Source organism: Hoplias malabaricus, chromosome 3 (genome assembly GCF_029633855.1).
Source record: "Hoplias malabaricus isolate fHopMal1 chromosome 3, fHopMal1.hap1, whole genome shotgun sequence".
Lineage (NCBI taxonomy): Eukaryota > Metazoa > Chordata > Actinopteri > Characiformes > Erythrinidae > Hoplias > Hoplias malabaricus.
Genome location: NC_089802.1, coordinates 1349738 through 1370663, shown reverse-complemented (window position 1 = coordinate 1370663; position 20926 = coordinate 1349738). Strand labels below are relative to the sequence as shown.

Genomic DNA, 20926 nt, shown 5'->3' with positions numbered 1-20926 from the left:
GCGGTAGGGATGAGGATCAGCACCTCCAAGTCCGAGTCCATGGTACTCAGCCGGAAAAGGGTGGAGTGCTCTCTCCAGGTTGGAAGTGAGATCCTGCCTCAAGTGGAGGAGTTTAAATACCTCGAGGTCTTGTTCACGAGTGAGGGAAAGATGGAGCGTGAGATTGACAGGCGGATCGGTGCAGCGTCAGCAGTAATGCGGGCTCTGTACTGGTCCGTTGTGGTGAAGAGAGAGCTGAGCAGAAAAGCAAAGCTCTCGATTTACCGTTCAATCTACGTCCCAACCCTCACCTATGGTCACGAGCTTTGGGTAGTGACCGAAAGAACGAGATCGCGGGTACAAGCGGCTGAAATGAGTTTTCTCCGCAGGATGTCTGGACTTTCCCTTAGAGACAGGGTTAGGAGCTCGGACATCCGGGAGAGACTCGGAGTGGAGCCGCTGCTCCTCCACGTCGAGAGGAGCCAGCTGAGATGGTTCGGGCATCTGGTTCGGATGCCTCCTGGACGCCTTCCTGGAGAGGTGTTCCGGGCATGTCCAACGGGGAGGAGGCCCCGGGGCAGACCAAGAACACGCTGGAGAGACTATATGTCTCGACTGGCCTGGGAACGCCTCGGTATACCCCCGGAGGAGCTAGAGTCGGTGGCTGGGGAGAGGGAGGTCTGGGTTTCTTTGCTCCGACTGCTTCCCCCGCGACCCGGACCCGGATAAGCGGTGGATAATGGATGGATGGATGGATAAAACAAGCAAGAAATTAGAAACAAGACTACTGACGCAATATGATAAAAACAAGTTTGGAGAAGAAAGAGAACAAAGCAGAAATGACTAAAACCTAGCCTCTCTGCCTCTCGCTCCTCACCGTTGAGCGCTGTCGCATTTGGAATAAACACAGACTCATTATCAATTGTGAGAGAAAGTGCTGAAACTGGCTGTTATGAAATAGGCCCTTCCTTTAGACAGAGTAAAAAAATGTTGTGTTGTTTGATCCTTGTGGTGTTTTGAACAAAACATGTCATAGACATTTTATTCAGACCCCAGAACTGTGTTAACTCATGGAAAAGGGGTGTAATATGTCCAAATACAAAGCAGAAAAACCATTTGTTTGTAAATGAGACGAAAATAAACTGGGCTGTGGGTTCCTGAGTGAGGTAACTGTCGAGCTGAGGTAACCTCCTCATGAAGAGACGACTTAGCCAATCCTAGGGAACACAACTGGCCTAAGTCTTGGTAATGACTAAACAAACACTGCCATGATCATGCGGTGACCATGCAGTGCCATTACATTTCGTCATGACAACTAACTGCTAGCACAGACTGGGGAGAGGGAGGGGACCAGATAAAATGGGTATGATTATGCCCTAGTGCCCTGGTCTCGGATAGCTGTGGTCTTACCAGGGATCAATCCCATTACCCCCTGCTAATAAGGTCAGTGTTTAGATAATTGCATCATTCAGGATTCACAGCTAATCAGTCCAATCTCTCACCGCTCTTTTGGCCAACGGCTCTGGGCAGTATTCGGGAAGCCGTGTCCAGACTCATCCTGAGACGAGCTGCGGAGAGCAGGAACTCAGCCGGCTGCTGTTCTCTGGATGGGGTCTGCTTTCGGGCCAGTCGACTGAGAAAGTTAATGTGTTCCTGCTGATGCTGTAAATCTTCAGCCTCCTGAGCTCCACTCTGACTGGTACAGAGCAGCGTGTCCTGAACAAATACCAAGCACATGGGCTTTTACAGACAGCCACTTATTACACTGAAAAAACCTGTATCATATTAAGTGAAACGTCAGAATTCATTGAGTATATATGTGTTTTATTATGATATTTTGAGGATGAGTTTAAAAATGACTCCAGTATTTTAACTGATTTTATCTGGAAAACGTTTCTTATTCCATTGGTAGAGGACACTGTTGGTTTCAAGTATTATTTCTTGAGACAAACCGTATAAATTACAGTCAGAAACACATTGACAGTAAAACAACTCACATAAAAAAGACAGCTCTAATCCAGTTTTGAAAAGTAAGGACTTAGTAAAAGTAAAAGAGCTACTTGCTTGGAAACAGTTGGTGAAAAGTCTGTAAAGTTCAGTCCTGTCCTCGTCGTCCAACAGGTTGTTCTTTAGATTCTCTAAATATCTCTGAATATGACTCTTCACCTGGTCAAAGCTGAACAAACACATGATCTGTGTTTGTTTACTGTTTATCAGGGAACATATTACTTTGAATTTATTTGTGTGTGTGTGTGTGTGAGTACCTGTATTGCAGTAAGAGTTTGGGGAGAACAGACCGGACCACAGGACTCTGATCGACACATTCCAGGAAAGGTGTGAGCTCTCTCGTTTTATACACATCTCCTGTAGGAAGCGTGCCACACACACAAGATTTAATACAAGAAATGATGCCTAGATGGAGTTGTGTGTACTCTGTTTTTACTGGGACAGTGAAGGCTTAACACACCAAGACTGGTTCAGCTCAACACACTTTGAGGAGAACATTAACAGCCCAAAAAAACTGCACTTGGAAATGGCCATCTCAGTCAATGGTGGTGGTACTGTAAATATTTCATAACAGTAACAAAATACAAATGCAGCACTATCCACCCCTAATGGATCCCATAAGTGCTGACTTGAACGCTTCTGTATGAACACTACAGGACAGTCTGAATACATGGTTACTTGGTCTTCTTTCCAAACGACCACAAACTACAGCCTACAACAGGATGAAGTTGCATTTGGACAGCGTACCCTGAGCTGAGATGAGCAGAGAGAAGAGTAGCTCCACTATGTCTTCTTCAGGACGCTGTTCCTTAGAGAGACAGAAACGAGAGACCACCTCCAGGAAGAAGGAGTTACAGCACCTCCTTAAAAATCTGTGTTCAGTCAAAACCAACCTGAAGCACACAGACATTCGTTATCAGTCACGGACCACAAGAACAGTTCAAAAACTCAGAGGATCTACAAACTTGAAGGTGTACTATTTATGCAAAAGTGTCTGGAGGGTATTAACATGTAATCACTCCGCATTTATGGCAGTAATAATCTCTAATTCAGTCTGCAATTAGGACATTGGCACAAGGATTTAACTGCATTCAGGCATTTAGAAATTCACAGGAACTCGTGTTGAATGATTAGCTCTGGATCATAAACACCATTCCAACTCATCACAAAGGTATTGGATGGATCTCTGTCACTCCAGAGTGTTCCACACTGTTCCTCTTTATACCTCTACAGTTGAAGTTTGAAATTGAAGATGGTTGAGCATTATAAGCAATGCCTGCAAACATTTAAACACCCATACCCCCCTTTAATAATGAATCACACGTTTATTTCCTTTTTTAGTAGCAGTCTAAGGATTCTGTTAAAGAGCTTTATGTGACCAAAGGAATCTCCTTTACATCTCCAAACCTGACCCAAGCACACGGACACTGCCTTTAACATCTACGTCATCAAAGAATCACAATCGTGAACTCGGTAAACTCACTCTGTGTGTGCGGACACGGCAGGCTGGTAGTTTGGTGGCAGGTCTGTCCTGCATTTGGGGCAGCTTTTTGTTTTCTGAGCCTGAAGACAGCTCTCTGTACAGGACAGGCAGAAGACATGCTCACACGGCAGGACACAGGGCTCCGAGAGCTCCTCCATACATACAGGACACTTCACACCAAAGCTGAGTGGAAAAACACAAGAAGAAATTAAACAAATTATTGAGAGTTCACAGAAAGACTACGACCCAGAGACTTATTTATGGGTGGGTTTCTGACAAGGTTGTGACTTGCTGTCTGCTTCAGGATCCAAAAAAAAAAACACATCTTACTGTTAGAATTTGGAGTGACTAGTTATTTTACACACTTAATACTAAAGTGTATGAGTGGGCAAGGTGTGTGTGTGTGTGTGTGTGTGTCCGGTAAACTGGAGCAATTTCAGGTGTGATTTTACACTGATACTAGTTCATAGTGAAAACCACAGTGAAAAATATTTGCTTAAAAAGGTAGAACTGGGCTCGATGAACAAATACTTGCTCATAGATGTGAGCGAATAATTCATAAAAGCTGTAAAAATAATGGTTATGGCTTTTCTGTTTTCAAATATTTTAATGAAAATTGTCAGATATGTTTGAATATCAGTTGCAGCCCTAATATTTTTCATAAATGACCGACACGGACAGGGTGCAGGTTTTTACAATGGCTACTACTTGTTTCATGGTGTATTTTGTTCTAAACTGCAGTAGAAAACAAAGATGTAAATAAAACTATTAAATAGCTTGTCTATTCTCGGTAGGCTCCGGACCCGCCGTGACCCTGAAATGCACAAGTGGTTACAGACAAGAGACGATTGCTCTAAGACTGCAAGGGAATCTCAGCTTCCCCTAAAATCTAAAAAATAAGTGATCAAATACTGTTGTGTGTACATGTCATTGAATAAATATGCACTACAACACACTCAACTTTTGTTCAGAATCAGCTTCTTATCACTGGTAAAGACACGGCTTTCCTCTCAGTCATTCCCGCAGCTTCACAGTGCTTTAAACAGTGTCCACAGAGTTCAATAGCGAAGCAGCGAAGTGCAGTGAAACGAGACGAGTCATTGGATAAATGCTGGGCTTTGTCCCGCCCATCGGACGCTCAGCGTCTCTGGGGGTCTATGGGGCAGTGGGCTGGCCTCGGCTGGCCCGGACGCTCAGCTTCTGCATGATGATTGGATGATCTGTCTGAGGCTGAATCCCTTTTTGATTGACAGCGAAATGAGCGAATCAGCGATCCTTTGGTGTAAAGATCCGTGGGAGCATTACATTTTCATTCTGTTCTGAGTTGAACCAGAGACTTTCTTAAACCTCTTAGCGGCATTTTCTTTGTTAAAAACGACTACCAACAAATCGAGCTTCTATTTCTGGTGGGTTTTTTTTGTAGCTGCTTGTGTTTGGAGACTGACTTCTATCACTCTTTCTGACTTCTATCACAGTTTCTGTCCAGCGGGTGCTGCCGAGCCCCTCCACCGTCACAAAGCACTCACAGGCGGACACACTTCACATGGGCCAAGGCCGTTTAAGCCTAGCTCTGCTGGCCATTGAGAGGACACTAGTCAAGTCCCTGGAAAAGACGCCTTGTTGGTACGACAGGGTCACAGATCATTTTCTTGAAAAGGAACGGAGGGTAGAATTTACGTATAAATAAACCGACACATTTTATGATGTAGGCCGAAATTGAGCTTCCCCTCCTTGAAAGACCAGCATCCGCCACTGATACAGACAATGAATTAATAAGTGAAAAGAGAAATTAGGGAAATTACACATATTTAAATTTTCTCTAAAATATTCCTTTAATCTAGGTCCAGAAAACAGTCTATAAACAATCAAGAGGATGTTTCTGGATTTGACTCAGTTACAGCTGGGAGAGTATTACCGTAGCTCTCTGCTGATGGTTTCCTCATAGTAAGCATTGAGGATGCGGATCAGCTGCTGTAAAGTGGCTTTGCTCTGCAGGTCAGGGCATGCCTCCATCAACTAATGCATTAATGGAAAAAAGTAGTTAGTGCAGAGCTTCCTAATCTCACTTAATTTTTCACTAATTCTAGGTACAGCTGAAAAAAACAATCATTTAGTAAATAATGGGCAAATAAATTGTTTAGTTAAATGATGCTTGTCCAGTTCAATTAATGCAATCAATTGTTTCATTTAATAATATTTTAAAAAGTGAAAATCTCCAATCAGTACTGTCCCACTCACCCTGTGCAGCTGAATGCAGTGTTTCATGGTCAGTGCCATGAGTCTTGCATCATTTGAATCCACTTTGACCACAACCTGCTCAATAAAAGCAGCCATAACCAGCATCCCCTGCCAAACCGACCTTGGAAAACACACAAAATGAATGGTAATTATTTCAATGAGAAATTAAAAGCAGGGTGTGTACAACTCTTTACACTCTTTTGTTTACAACTCTTTTGTCCATGAGGCTTACTTTACAGCGCTGAGGTGTTGGAGACAGCCAGGACTGCAGAGGGCGCAATAACTGGGGCTTAATGCTCTCTGCAAACAGGGCTGCAGCAATTCAACTCTGCTCAGAAAAGACGTACACTCTGAAAATGATGTAACTGGCTGAAGTTTGGTCTCCTCCAAGCATATTCCAAGAGCCAAAATGTCTTCACACTGGAACACAATCAAAATGATACAACAACATTTCAAATGTATGACAAAAAGTGCACAAATGTAGCAGCCTTGACTTCTGTCTGACGCCTAAATAGTGGCAATTCTACTGCAGTCAACTTGGATAAATAATAAACACCTTTTTATATAAACTCTGTTCAGGATCAGGATAATTGTTTTTCAACAATATACAAGTACCCAGTGAAATGAAATTAGGTTCCCCATGACTGTAGTTGCGGCACGGTGGCACAGCAGGTAGGTGTCTCTGTCACAGCTCCAGGGTCCTGGAGATTGTGGGTTCGATTCCCACTCCGGGTGACTGTCTGTGAGGAGTGCGGTGTGTTCTCCCTGTGTCTCCGTGGGTTTCCTCCGGGTGACTGTCTGTGAGGAGTGCGGTGTGTTCTCTCTGTGTCTGCGTGGGTTTCCTCCGGGTGACTGTCTGTGAGGAGTGTGGTGTGTTCTCTCTGTGTCTGCGTGGGTTTCCTCCGGGTGACTGTCTGTGAGGTGTGTGGTGTGTTCTCTCTGTGTCTGCGTGGGTTTCCTCCGGGTGACTGTCTGTGAGGAGTGTGGTGTGTTCTCTCTGTGTCTGCGTGGGTTTCCTCCGGGTGACTGTCTGTGAGGAGTGTGGCGTGTTCTCTCTGTGTCTGCGTGGGTTTCCTCCGGGTGACTGTCTGTGAGAAGTTGGTGTGTTCTCTCTGTGTCTGCGTGGGTTTCCTCCGGGTGACTGTCTGTGAGAAGTTGGTGTGTTCTCCCTGTGTCTGCGTGGGTTTCCTCCAGGTGACTGTCTGTGAGGAGTGTGGTGTGTTCTCTCTGTGTCTGCGTGGGTTTCCTCCGGGTGCTCCAGTTTCCTCCCACAAAACTTCCACAGTCCACAAACACACGTTGGTAGGTGGATTGGCGACTCAAAAAAAAGTGTCCGTAGGTGTGAGTGTGTGAGTCAATGTGTGTGTGTGTTGCCCTGTGAAGGACTGGCGCCCCCTCCAGGGTGTGTTCCTGCCTCGCGCCCAATGATTCCAGGTAGGCTCTGGACCCACCGCGACCCTGAACTGGATAAGGGTTACAGACAATGAATGAATGACTGTAGTTCACAATGTTAAATCAATGAAGAACAGCAAGAAACACTGTTGAGCTACTAGGGAGCAATGAGGATGACAGAATAGTGCTGCTGCTGATAAAATGACAAAAAAAATTCTCCACAAATTCATTCATTCATTCATTATCTATAACACTTATCCAGTTCAGGGTCGCCGTGGGTCCAGAGCCTACCTGGGATCATTGGGCGCGAGGCAGGAACACACCCTGGAGGGTAACCAGGGCAACACAGACACACACATTCACTCACACACTCACACCTACGGACAATTTTTGAGTCGCCAATCCACCTACCAACGTGTGATTTTGGACTGTGGGAGGAAACCGGAGCACCCGGAGGAAACCCACGCAGACACAGGGAGAACACACCACACTCCTCACAGACAGTCACCCGGAGGAAACCCACGCAGACACAGGGAGAACACACCACACTCCTCACAGACAGTCGCCCGGAGCGGGAATCGAACCCACAACCTCCAGGCACCTGGAGCTGTGTGACTGCGACACCTACCTGCTGCGGCACCATGCCGCCCTCCACAAATACAGTCATGATTAAATAGAACAAGCTTTTTGATTTGAAAAAAAAAAAATGTACAACTACCACACTAAACACAGTCATCCTTGAATCACACAGCAAAATAGTCAGATTAGCATAAGAATCACTTTATTGGCCACTGTGATTGCACACAGAGGAATTTGTTCTCCGCATTTTAACCCAATCCATGCAGTGAAACACACATTTTCACACACACACACACACACTAGTGAACACTAGGGGGCAGTGAGCACATGCCCGGGGAGCAACAGGTTAATTGCCTTGTTCGAGGTCACTTCAGTCACGATCTGCCAGATCTGGGGATTGAAACGGCAACCTTCCAGTTACACGCTCAGTTCCCTAACCAACAGGCCACAGCTGCCCAAAGTTTTACTGTCAGTAATTCTGGACTGAGACTGTGAGGGTCATAAAGACTAAGGACTGACACTGAGTTCCGTGGTTTAGGAATCAGTTCATATTCTCACCATGTATGGGAGCTCTCTCTGTAAATGTTGCCTGAGAATGAGAGGTGCTACATGTTCCTGAAGCTGCAGGGTGTGTGAGAGAGTGTCCAGACGAGGGCTGTAGTGGTGGACAGCTGCCAGGATCCAGGCCGGAGAAAGGTCAGGGCTCACACCCATGCTCTGCTGCAGAGCTGAGACACATCCCAACACCGCTGCACTATACACCTACAATACGCACACAGAGAATGTTTTTTTTTTTTTTAATTTCTGGATTTGATTCACTGTATGAAAGAAAATAACTCTTTGCAACAGTCTCTCACCTTCATTTCTTCCTCAGTCTTGATCTTAAAGGAAAGTAGCACAAAATCTGTGAGATATTTGTGTCCTAGCTCCAGTCGTTCTCTCTCAGAGAGTTTTGCAAAATGGCTGCCCAGACTAGTGTCCATCACCGCACTCACAAACTGCTGGATCCTCTCTTCACTGCTCTGTTCTGCTCCTGAAAAAGAAACACAATATTTCTGAACTGTATCTGAGCCACTTAATTGATCTTATGCGATTTTTCTTTAGCTTAAATAGCAACATTTATGAACGTGAATGTTACTGTAGCAAATATGTCAAATAAGGCAAGGACAGCATGGCTCCATCTCTCCATCAATGCGTGCAGCATGAGGGTTGAATGGGAGGTCACGTGGGGGCCCGCATAAATGTCATATTTTTGTACATTCATTATTCATTATCTGTAAGCGCTTATCCAATTCAGGGTCACGGTGGGTCCAGAGCCTACCTGGAATCATTGGGCGCAAGGCGGGAATACACCCTGGAGGGGGCGCCAATCCTTCACAGACACACACACACACACACACACACACACTCACGCTTACGGACACTTTTGAGTTGAAACCGGAGCACCCGGAGGAAATCCACGCAGACACAAGGAGAACACACCACACTCCTCACAGACAGTCACCCAGAGGAAACCCACGCAGACACAGGGAGAACACACCACACTCCTCACAGACAGTCACCCGGAGCGGGAATCGAACCCACAACCTCCAGGTCCCTGGAGCTGTGTGACTGCGACACCTACCTGCTGCGCCACTGTGCCGCCCATTCTTGTACATACACTCTTCAAATTATTTTTACAGTTTATAAAGTGTAGCGAAAAATTAAATTGATTTCACTGATTACTTCTATAATACTATAACTATATACTATTTCTTACAGTAATGTGTGTTGACTGCTCTCTGAGGACTTCATACACACTGGTGGGAGGTTCTCGATCTACTCACCTTGTACAAACTGAGACTCCACCCAAAGGTTATGGCAGTAAAGTCTGATGAGCCAGCTGAAAGGAGCCATGCAGGTACGTGCCTCTGCCCCCACCAAGAGGTTACACTGAACATCAATCTCCTGCTCCGAACCACTGTAGGAAATACAATGTGTCAGTAGCTGCACTCCTGAGCAAAGCATCTAACTCCCAACTGCTTCTGCTCCTAGTGTGTGTTTGTGAGTGTGTGTGTGGAGGTCTGTTGGAGAAGATGTATATTATCTCCACAACCGTCATTTTTCAGGAGAAGATAAATCATTGCTAGAAATGTATTGAAGATAATTGAACAGAATTATTTTTAGGCCATTTCTATTGGTTCCTCCATAAATTTTGCTTTATTTTAATGATGTAAAGAGACATTTGCCTTTTTGAATTACGCCAAATAAAGAAAAGCAACAAAAATACAGATACGAGCTTTTGACAGAGATTATATAATTAAATAAATTGGCAAATAACGTGTAACAAATTAAAAATATAATTTAGCATTAGTCTGGAAGGCCCTTTAAACACAATACCTCTGAGGCAGCGTCAAGTCTAAAACATGCTTGTCACTGAAGATGTCCAGCCAGAATTGGATGAATCCCTCACTGAGTCCTGTGTCACACAGCAGGTCCAGATTAGAATCTCTGTCCAATACCTCTACCACTTTGGCCAGAACGGGGGTCAGAACACCCTGCAGGCAGTGCCAGAGTGTGTGCCTAAATTCAGAAGGCAAAAACAAAAAAGTGGGGTACAAATTAAATGAACTCAGGACACTTAGCGCGTGGGTAGATGAATGTATTTGTCTACAGTTTAATAAGAGTTCAGTCTGATGAGCCAGTCTTCAATAAAGAATTACCTGTTCTTAATACATATTAACATCACACACACTGTCACGCCCTCGTCCCGTCATGTGTTTTCCCCGCCATGTGCTCTCTCAGCACATGGCTCTGTTTGTTAGTGTCCATGTCTCCGCCCTTGTCCCGCCTTTGTTCCGCCTCCTTGTCCGTCATCCTCGTTATCTGTTTCAGGTGTGTCTCGTCTGTGAGATGTATTTAAGTCCCTTTGTCTCGCTTCCTTTTATCGGTCATTTGTTCGAATTCCTAGTCATGTTGCATCTCATTCCTATTCCTAGTCATGTTCTCGTTTCGTTCCTATTTCTAGTCATGTTGTTTCTCGTTCTCATTCCTAGGCATGTTGTTTCTCGTCATGTTTCATGTTCTAGTCTGCCTCATCTGTTCCTCGCTTCGTGTTTGCCCTCAAGTCTGTTTGCGTTTGTTTTGTTATTTTGTTTAAATAAACGTTTGTGTTGTAGCGTGTGCGTCCGCCTATGTCAGTCCGACTCAGCGTTCTTGACACACACAGAGAGCTCAGAAAAGACCTGGATCAACAGGCTGGGTTTGCAGGCACATGACATTTCACAAATGCATAATGAACCTTATACTGATGAAGATGATCCACAATCATCAAGTTAATTCTCAGTCCTCAGATTCATCCATGCTCCTCAGATTAATCCACAATCATCTGATTAATCTTCTAAGGGGGCTCCAAATTCCCAAATCCCAGAAGTTACAGAATGCAGTTTTAAAGTACTTCAAACCAACATGAACTGATCTATTCCTTTACCTGAGAGTGCCACCTTCTTGAAGGGCCTCCCGCTTCATTGCTTCCTTATTCACCCAGTCTCCTGAGTTATGAATAAGCTCCTCCCTCTGTGACAAGGCAACCCCCAGCCTCCTTAGGAGTACTTTCTGGAAGCGGTCTGATATAACACAATAAATCTGATTAATATTTTAAGTCTGTTGCCCAGTATTTAAAAAACAGTTTATATTGTCACACTGAACATATCAACTGACCTCCAGAATGTCCAGGGTCATTGCCCAGAAGGTCGAGAAGAATGCACATACGCTTCATACTCCTAGAAGCCTTATTAGATGGGTCTCTCAGTAAAGACACGGCTTTCTGAACACAGGATTTCAGCAGCGATAAGCTGTGCAGGAATGCAGATTCTTCCTGATAACCCAGTTATAAAAAAACACAGTCAAATATATGTTGTGTAATTGCTACAGTGATGGATATTTATATGTTGTAATTTGATGGGGCTTTACCCATTGGTTTTCTGGTTCGGCTCTCTCTTGATCTTCTATAACATCTTCTGCGTCTACAAATACAGTCTCATAACATAAGTTCATTCCCTAAATGTAGTCTGTAAGAGTATATTTGAAGATGATAAAAATATAATTGAATGTAATAATAAAAGTAAATCACAAGGTGTCGCTGGATGCTTTTGAAGTTGATCACATTGTGTAATATTGAAAAGGGCTTTTAAATAAAGTGAAACACATCCGATCCCTTTCTAACACTCTTCCTTTAAGTATAATCACAAATATAAAGCAATAATTGCTTTAAGAGCCAAACCTTGTCTCTCCAAAAATATTTCTTTCGAAGAGCAAGAAAATTCAAGTGCTTTCTATTAGTTGATTCAGCATTACATTTTCACACAATGTTAAAGCAGCTGGCACTTTCAGATTATGTAAAAAACAGCCCCTGTATCTACATTTTTATCATCTTTAATGTGTTTATATAACTTGAAAATGGCAGCTTTTTATAATGAAAAAGACTAAGGATTTAAGCATTTTACATCAATTTCCACAGAAAAATAGTCCTTTGTTTTCTCAGTAACTGCTTCATCCTGATCCTATCATCACCATTTTGGAGGTTTTAGGTTGTTTTATGCCTAGGATGTTTGGATGGATGGATTGATAGTTTGGAAGATGGATAGATAGATAGATAGATAGATAGATAGATAGATAGATAGATAGATAGATAGATAGATAGATAGATAGATAGTTTGGAAGATGGATAGATAGATAAATAGATAGACAGATAGTTTGGAGGAGAGTTGGATGGATAGATACAGATTTGAAAATATTAAGCAGACAGTAATATTCATCACACCTGAATGTCTGGGTTGATGGAGGAGGAGGAGTTTGCTGATCGGGGTCCCACAAAAAACAGAGAGATTCGTGCTCATATCATCAGAGTGTCTGAGGTCATCAATATGCACCGACAGCCATGTGCCTATCAAAAAAAGCAATGTGAAACAATACCACAAACACAGAGGCTATATCTGTTTAAGAACTGAGCTTTACTCACCTCCATGGAAACCTACATACTTATAGCCACTTCCAATCCTGGACAGCTTTGTAATAAACACAACATAACACTGGCAATCTTCAGAATGAAAGGACAAAAGTTCATTCATGGTGCAGTATCTGAAAGGCAAATTTAACAAAAATGTAATCCACAGTCCAGCGACACCACCTGCAATATGCCGTTTCTGCTGTATATGAAACAACTATCCAAACTACTTTAGAAATCAAAATAACAATAATATAAATAAAAGATAAAGACTCACTTTGCTGACGCAATGAGCTCATTTTTGCAGAGTGATTCCTCCATATCTGTTTGTACCAGCAAGACTCGGAGGGAAAGAACTGTATTCTGCAGAAAGCTCCTAAGAATGGGAGTGCAATATATATATATAAATTTAGTTTATTATAATCAAATATGAAAATAATGAGGTGCAGAATGTATTTTATGTGATTTTGTCAAATATATAACATGCTAAATTTATCAAAGCCACATTTTAGTAAGAAAAACTGTAATTCAGACACTACAATACTAAATGTTTGAAATCAAGAACTTTCATTTATTGTGTGTAAGCTTTTATCCAGTTCAGGACTGCAGTGAATCCAGAGCCTACCCGGAATCACTGGGCACAATGTGGGAACACACCCTGGAGGGGGCGCCAGTCCTTCATAGGGCAACACACACACTCACACATTCACTCACACACTCACACCTACGGACACTTTTGAGTCTCCAATCCACCTACCAACGTGTGTTTTTGGACGATAGGTTGAACCCACAACCCCAGGACGCTGGAGCTGTGTGACAGAGATATCACCTGCTGCGCCACTGGTCACAACCATACCATAACAAGAACATGTACATTTCTAATGTTGAAAGAATAGCAGTTGTGAATATTCAAATTTGTCACTTTAATGTGTTCTGTACCGGACATTTCTGCAGAAAGAAGCTTCTGTGTCAAACTGGTGCAGAGACAGCAAAAGGATCTGTTCCATTTTCATGTCCAAAGCCTGGGCCAGACTACGAACATCTGCTTTAGTGAGCAAACTGGAGAAGGTAGTCACCTGCATGACCGGACAGAGAACATTTAAATACATCTAATAACATGACATCAAATTCCCAAATGGGAAATCAATATCAAAATCAAAAATCAAAGTACTGTAGAATTTGTACCAGTTCTTTGTGAAATATTCCTCACCTCAATTAATCTGCTCTTTTCATTCTCTTCCTTCCTCAGATGACTGCCCATAAAGTCTCTGAGAGAGTGGTGGTCTTGCTGGTGGAAATACAGCCTCTGAAGTTTGTCTGCTTCCTGATTTCCCAGCTTTGAGTACTTTAGCCTCAGCACAGAGTCTGGAGTGGCGCATTTCAACAAGAAGTACTTGGCATATTCATAGACGTCTTCCTCTTCATCCTTGCTTTCATTTGCCTCATTGTACTTTACTGTATCTGCATCAATTGGTTCTATGTCCATGTCCTCAGACTTGTTATTAGCTCCAATAACAGCTGCTTCTTTTTCATCTTCAATTGCCTCATCTGCTTGCATCATGGTAAGTCCCTCTTCATTCTTATCCTGTAGCATCACATTATCTAAATCAGACTGAACATCTATCATAGCGTTTTCCTCATCATTGTCAAGTGTAATCAGATTGGACGCAATTCCTTCTCCTTGTTCCTGATTGTCTTCCATGTCAATCTCTTTGGTCGATGTCATACTGCCTTCCTCTATGGTCATTGTGATAACCTGAGCCTTTTTCATTCTGGGAATAACATGGGCATCTCCCTCTCTCAACTGGTGATGTTTTTCGGTTCTTTCCAAGGCTTGCAGGAGGGCACTGGCACAAGCATCTTCATGAAAACCAACAAAAGCATCTGTCGGGGTGAAATCTGACTCTGAAGATGTTCCAGAATGTGAAAACTCATTCACCCAGTTTCTTAGTTTTGCCAGAACTCTGTGCTGCCATGGAGTCAAATCGGTACTCCTGTCCACTCTGTGCTTCTCCAGTCTGTTTTTCAGTGGAACCGGAAACTTGTCATAAACTTTTTCTTGGTCCTCAATTACAACCAGTCTGAAGTCTTTGTGCACTCGACACTTCACTCTGTGAGACCCCAGTCCAAGGTCAACATACCGTTGCCCACTAAAGTAAACATAGTACTGGTTCAAGGCATCATACAGACTCTCGTACAGATTGAGAAGGTTCAGAAGAATGACCGTCCGACCAGTCTCCATACATGTCTTTACTCGACTCACATTACGACAGATTTGAGCATACTCCTGGTCCTTGGGGAATCCTGAACCAAACACAATCTCAGGGCATGTGTATTTACCCTTTGAAAAAATATACCGCTGAACTATGTACAGGGCAGAATTGTTTGTAGTGAGCAGGAGAAGGTAGCGGCTCTCATTGTCTTTGTCATGGTCAAGGCTTTGTTCAATCATTTTCAAGGTGCTTATCCTGGGAATTTCATGTGGATTTAGAAAGAGGTCTTGGAAGTGTTTGAGTGGATCAAAGCTGTTTTTCTGCCCACTGAAATTCCGCAGTACAGCCTCTGCCAGGTCACTGTCATTAGGATCTTGATCTGTATTTTTCACTGTGGCAAAAATCATTTTTACCAAGCTGTAATAATCTCTGAGTCCAAAGAACTGATCACTGTCGTTTTTACAGATGCTTAAAAAGCCCTTTGCCAGCTTAGGCAGAAGATGCTTGATTTTGAGGAGAACAGGCTTTGAGGATGAACAGATGCCATTGGCTGTTTCCACTAACTCATTCTCACTCGGATCCCAACGAGATACAAAAATCCCTCTGTTCATCTTTGCTGGATCAAGAGCCCAATTTGAGATTCCAACAAAGCCTACCTTCATGTGTGGGTCTGGCTGTTCATTGTCAATGCACCCATCCTCTAAAAGTGGGTGCAAAGTTTTCAGAGGCATCTTCGGAGAATCCTCTGCTAGTCCTATCTCATCCAGAACCACTACTGATACATACTCCTCCAAGTTTTTGTCCTTTTGAAAACGAGCACAGTTTCTGAAAGTTGCGATGATCCCTTCAGGACTTGAGTGAGGACTACACTGGAAAGACACCATGTGTATCTCTTTTAGCTTCTTGAACAAGTCACAGTGAGAAGCCTGCCTTTGCATGGCATCAGCCACAACAGTCTTGGCAAGAGATTTGGAGCTTCCTGGTTTGCCTACCAGAAAGAGAGGGATCCTCAACTCAGTACAGACCACCATGAGAAAGACATTTTCTTTCAAAGCTAAGTTCTTTGCAATGGTCTCCCTCATTCGAATGTTCTCTAGGAAAAAGTCTTGGCATGAGGAAATCTCATGCTCCAGGCTGCTTCTGGAGTTCAGTGGTTCTGGAAATTGCTTGCAAATGGCAGACAGATATGCCTCTCTGCACTCAAGTGATGGATAATAGCAAACACCTAGAGCAAGTGTCAAGCATTTTAAAGTCATAAGCCCTACGTCCGTGCCCTGGCATTTTGGAAAAAGGTAGTCTCTGTGTCGGTAGAACCACACAAGCACCATCATTGACCTCTCTACATCTCTAAGACTTACAAAACTGCACTCATCTTTTCGTTGGCGCATATACATTTGAGAAACTGCCAAAATGTTTGTGATGACATTCTTGCATTCAAGGGGCAGGTGGTATTTTTCCAGTTGTTTCTGTACAATCTGTCGAATGTAGGAGAGCTCTGTCAAATTGCTCAACTGCCCAAAGTCCCATACAAGGGGTATCATGCTTGGGGGCAATGGATGAACACGGTACACAAGCTGGCGCATGGGAACTTTACCAAGTCTATCCTCTGTTTCACTAGCCTTTACTCTGTAACCCAAGCCAGCTTGCTCCAGGCGTTTGATCATTTCAGGAGTGTGTTTCCTGTAGGGATTGCAGGCTGCAATTATTTTCAGTCCAGAATTTTTCTTCAAGGGAAATCCTTGCACAGACTTATCACATAGCACCTCCTTGATGGAAAAGATGGCTTCTGTAGTGTTTGCCTCATCAAAAAACAAAATTGTGTCTAGATTGTAATACTGACGGTTCTTCTCAGCAAGCCTTTCTGCCTCTCTGACCTTCTTGTATATAGTGTCAGCAGTAGTACCTCCATGGACCTTGACCAGTTTCATGTTTTCAACATTTCTGCCTTCTCTCTGCAGGTCACAGAGGAACTTCACTAATCTGGTCTTGCCACAGCCAGTCTCTCCCATTATGATGACAGGTATCTCACACCTGAATCTCATGTGAATGGCCAGCATTTTCATGACATTGTCTGCTGTGAGCTCATATGTGGGATCTGGGTCGAATGTTTGATTTGCACCAACTACTAACGAAATCTTTTTAATTTTGAGTTTTCTGGGAAGCTCATCAAAGTCTTCAGAGAAAGAAATTCTTTGCTGCTGGAGTATATCAAACAGCTCAGCTGACATTACATTTTCCATCAAAACTGTGCCATTTTGTGGATCGATGGCATTAAGATAAGATCCCATTTGCTTTACATGAAAACCAAGGAAAGTCATGGTCAAGCGATCTGCATTAAAGAAGATATATGGATGAGACTGATTCTCCCATCGTTTCCGAATGGTTAAACTTGCTAGAAGATCAACCACAGGCTCACATTCTTGGAGAAGGGATGGGCTCTGGTCAGAAATGTCCAGGGAAGGAGATGCAAAGTCCCTTGCCATGTGTACCATGAACTTAACTATGAAAGTCTTGAAGCCAGGAAAGAAGTCAGCATCGCAAAACCCAGAATTCTCACAGTCTTTCAGCTGCAGGTTGAGAAACCAAGTAAAGTGTTTCAGTTCAGCCCATGATGGATTTTTAAGTCCACAGTTTGACAAAAGATGATGAAGACAATCAACTGGATTTCCTTCCACAGATCTAGCTTGGTATGCAAAGCGGTCCAGGTTCATGTTTCTGTTGAATCTTATTAAATACTGGTAAGGTCTCTGAATACCCTCACTCTTAAATTCCTGGATATCCATTAAGGGGTCTAAGGATGTATGCTTCTGATGGCAGCTTCTGTTTCCAAGCTCCAGCTCTTGGACTTCTTTTGGTGGTCTACAGAGAATTGTCGGCAGTAGGTGCAGGAGTCCATGATTTGACTTAAATGAGAACCAAATATTTTACTCAATATGTGAAGGTTTTTTGTAAAATTTTCATAATTAGCCACAACAAGTGTCACAATCATTTAATATTTGCTAAACCAATATCAATGACCAGATTTGACAAAACATGTTAATGCTGAGTTGAACAAACAAACTCAAAAACAAAAAGGTAAACTAAATTAATAAAAAAAAAAAATTACCACTAAAACAAAATCATACCTCTTTAAGAGTCTTACTACGATGAACAGGATCTGGAAGGAGTGTCTCAACCGCTATCAGGTGAGCTGGGTTTCTCCTCCAAAGCCTTCCTTTACTATCACTCACACATCCCAGAACCAGTAATTTAAAGAGCAACTCCTCTAAGCCACATCGAACCTGTTAAACCAACCCAAAACATATTAGCATCAAACATAAACTATAAAGAATATTAAGATTATTAGGAGAAAAAATACTTACAGCTGCAGCATCAATGTGTAAAAGAACAGCATCCTGTTCTCTCAGGTCTCTCAACTTCTCAGAAAGAGTCTGGACAACGCAATCAGTGTCAACACAAGGTTCAATCAGTCTAACTGGCAGATAACTGGCTGCTGGAAACTTAGCACTGAAGTCCTGGAACATGCGGGTGATAAAAAGTGACTTCCCTGCAAAGAGACAAGATTGATGATGCGAAAACAATCAGTAGAGCTTTCTAAAGCAGAGCTAAAGACAGTGGCCTGGAAAGTCATCTGAACATTTTAACCATTAGTAAATTTTAATTAAGTTGTTTACATAACTTCACAAAATGTTCAAGAAAAGAGTCTGAGAAAATAAACATAAAAAATGCTTCTAAAAAGTTAGCCTCCAAAAATTACACAGAGTGGTTTCTGCAGTGCTGTGCCTGGAGAAGCAATGGCAGAGGCTCCATTCTTGCTATTACAGCTTCCAAACTTGGAAAGTAATTCTTACCCTACGTTTCATAACTAATTTGGATAAAGTTGAGAAAATGTCAACTTGATTGGTTGCTTCTTACTCTGTCACTTTTTTTGCTTGCTGCTTGTTGCTGAATAGTGGCTACAAATCATGTTCTTCCACTGGAAATGACTGGACGCTTGTCACTTTGTTGCCTGCTAGTGTGAGCGTAGGATTACAATCGTGTCAGGAGGCTTGTTTTCACTGATAAAATCATGAACTCAAAGGTGTATGGATGCAAACCTACAGACGTCTCCAAATAACTGATAGTAAAACTGTTTTTGGAATGTCCTGGAATGCCTTTTGGTTTCACATTTCCAAACACAAAGATCCTGACACCTAGTAAGCATGACACAAATGTCCAAATACTTTTTAGGCCCACTGTGTATAAGAAAAATGAAATACACACCCACAGCTGGACGTTTAGAAGTGATCATCCAAGCTGACAGACCACCGGGATAGACCCGAGAGTGACTTCCCTGATAAATAGGAACAGTTAAGTGACATCGGAGGTAGTCTTTAGCTCTCTCAGCAGAAAAAAACAACCCTCCTTGCACTTTGTAGTTGCTAAAATATGATGGAATGTATCGGTCTTGGTTTACCGGACAGACCAATACAAAGCGATAATGAGATCGAGCATTCTTCTCCATCACCTCAAAATGTCCTGCTAGAGCCACACTCACATCATAGCTCAGCAAACCTGGGTTGACTAGTGTGTAGATCTTTTGATGGCCACTGGGAGCCCCTCTGCACAGGCAGCGGCGGAGGAAGATCTCTACTTCTTCTTCAGTCGTGTCTTCTATGCACATTAACACTTCATCGACTGAGGGGAATGTCTGTTCTGGGCTCTCCATATAAAAAGAAAGTGTGGTGCTTATTAGTTCTGAAGCAGGACAATAGACGAGATTAGGCTGTTCCTCTTGAAGAACAGATGGTAACTTGCGTTTGATTTGCAACTGGTTAATGTCAGAGAGATTGGAAAGGAAGTGAGCAAGAGTCTCAATGTCCGCATATTGCGTAAGGTATCTAGACATGTCCTTTCTGAAGTGGCACCACAAAGTGTCGAAATTTTCCATAGCAGTATTTTCCATTGTGCAGCTGGGGGTCTCAGAGTGAGGCTCAAGCTCAGTCAAGTCATCTTCCGATTCAGGTTCGTTACTGAAGCTTTCCAAATCTTCCTCATCAATTTTGATCAGGGTAATTTCTTCTTCTTCTTCTTCCTCATGTTCTTCTTCTTCTTCATCGTCTTCTTCCTCTTCCTGTTCTCCTTCTTCATTTTCTTCATCTTCTTCTTCTTCCTCCTGTTCTCCTTCTTCTTCATCATCTTTGTCTTCTTCTTCTTCAAAGTCAGGCTGAATCTTACTTCTTCCATAAAATTGCTGAGAAAATGACGACTCTTCACATCCACTTGGCAATTCTACTAGCAAATCCTCAATGTTAACTCTTTCTTTTTTATTATCAGTGTGAAACTGGATTAACTCATCAAAATGTCTGGTACCTCCAATATCCATAGTATGTACTAACTCAGAACTGTCGTCTGAGCCCAGTTTCACTGAAGGAGGATTGTACTGACAGTGAAGGCTAAGGTGAATGTTCTCAGTTGCCTTTGTAAAAGCATCTCTAATGTCCCTTAGGGTGCAGGAAACTTTGAGGGGGTTGAGCAGGTGCCATACTTGTTGCGGCACTTGCTTTCCTTTCACACAGATGTTGTGGATACAGTTGCAAAGGTAAACTACTTGCTCTGAGGTAAAGTGATTTAGTGCATAGAATCTAGAACGCATCTCAGTCATAAAGCTATGCCAATCTTCATGGCAGGCTTCCAAGGAGCGGCAGACCTTTTGAAGCTGCTCTGCAACATGTCCATGATACCCAACATGCTTCCCAAGCAATGGGCAATGGACATTAATGCATGGCTCTTTCTCAGGGTTGCAGTTTACAACTGCCTCAAAATCATAGAAGAATACGTTGCCAGAAGAACATGTCTGCAAGAGTATGTGTCCCATTCTTTGTACTCCCGCTAAAATCTAGAAACAAAAATCAAAATATTTCACATTAGTGCTAAAATGTCTGACATTTCCATCATGATGTGCATTCCTACCCTTATTCCATGACCAATTCTACAACCAATTCTATTTAATTTCACAGCTTTTCCAAAACAATCCTTTTAAAAGGTGACATTTTTTTTATTTTTAAATCA

General features: G+C 42.8%; 1 protein-coding gene across 1 annotated transcript in view; it reads right to left on the bottom strand.

Annotated features, from left to right (window-relative positions):
- Positions 1-20926, bottom strand: part of rnf213b (ring finger protein 213b) — a 59237-nt gene that overhangs the window by 22765 nt on the left and 15546 nt on the right. Inside the window, exons 22-44 of the mRNA XM_066662679.1 lie at positions 19139-20753; positions 18238-18422; positions 18001-18156; positions 13873-17778; positions 13602-13738; positions 12940-13038; positions 12678-12796; positions 12480-12602; positions 11630-11682; positions 11378-11534; positions 11148-11283; positions 10058-10240; positions 9505-9638; positions 8536-8711; positions 8237-8440; positions 5940-6127; positions 5708-5828; positions 5385-5485; positions 3470-3652; positions 2734-2879; positions 2244-2343; positions 2044-2155; positions 1482-1695 (exon numbers count right to left, since the gene is read on the bottom strand). Coding sequence (XP_066518776.1) covers positions 1482-1695; positions 2044-2155; positions 2244-2343; positions 2734-2879; positions 3470-3652; positions 5385-5485; positions 5708-5828; positions 5940-6127; positions 8237-8440; positions 8536-8711; positions 9505-9638; positions 10058-10240; positions 11148-11283; positions 11378-11534; positions 11630-11682; positions 12480-12602; positions 12678-12796; positions 12940-13038; positions 13602-13738; positions 13873-17778; positions 18001-18156; positions 18238-18422; positions 19139-20753 — 8548 coding nt within the window. The remainder of the gene's footprint in view (positions 1-1481; positions 1696-2043; positions 2156-2243; positions 2344-2733; positions 2880-3469; positions 3653-5384; positions 5486-5707; positions 5829-5939; positions 6128-8236; positions 8441-8535; positions 8712-9504; positions 9639-10057; positions 10241-11147; positions 11284-11377; positions 11535-11629; positions 11683-12479; positions 12603-12677; positions 12797-12939; positions 13039-13601; positions 13739-13872; positions 17779-18000; positions 18157-18237; positions 18423-19138; positions 20754-20926) is intronic.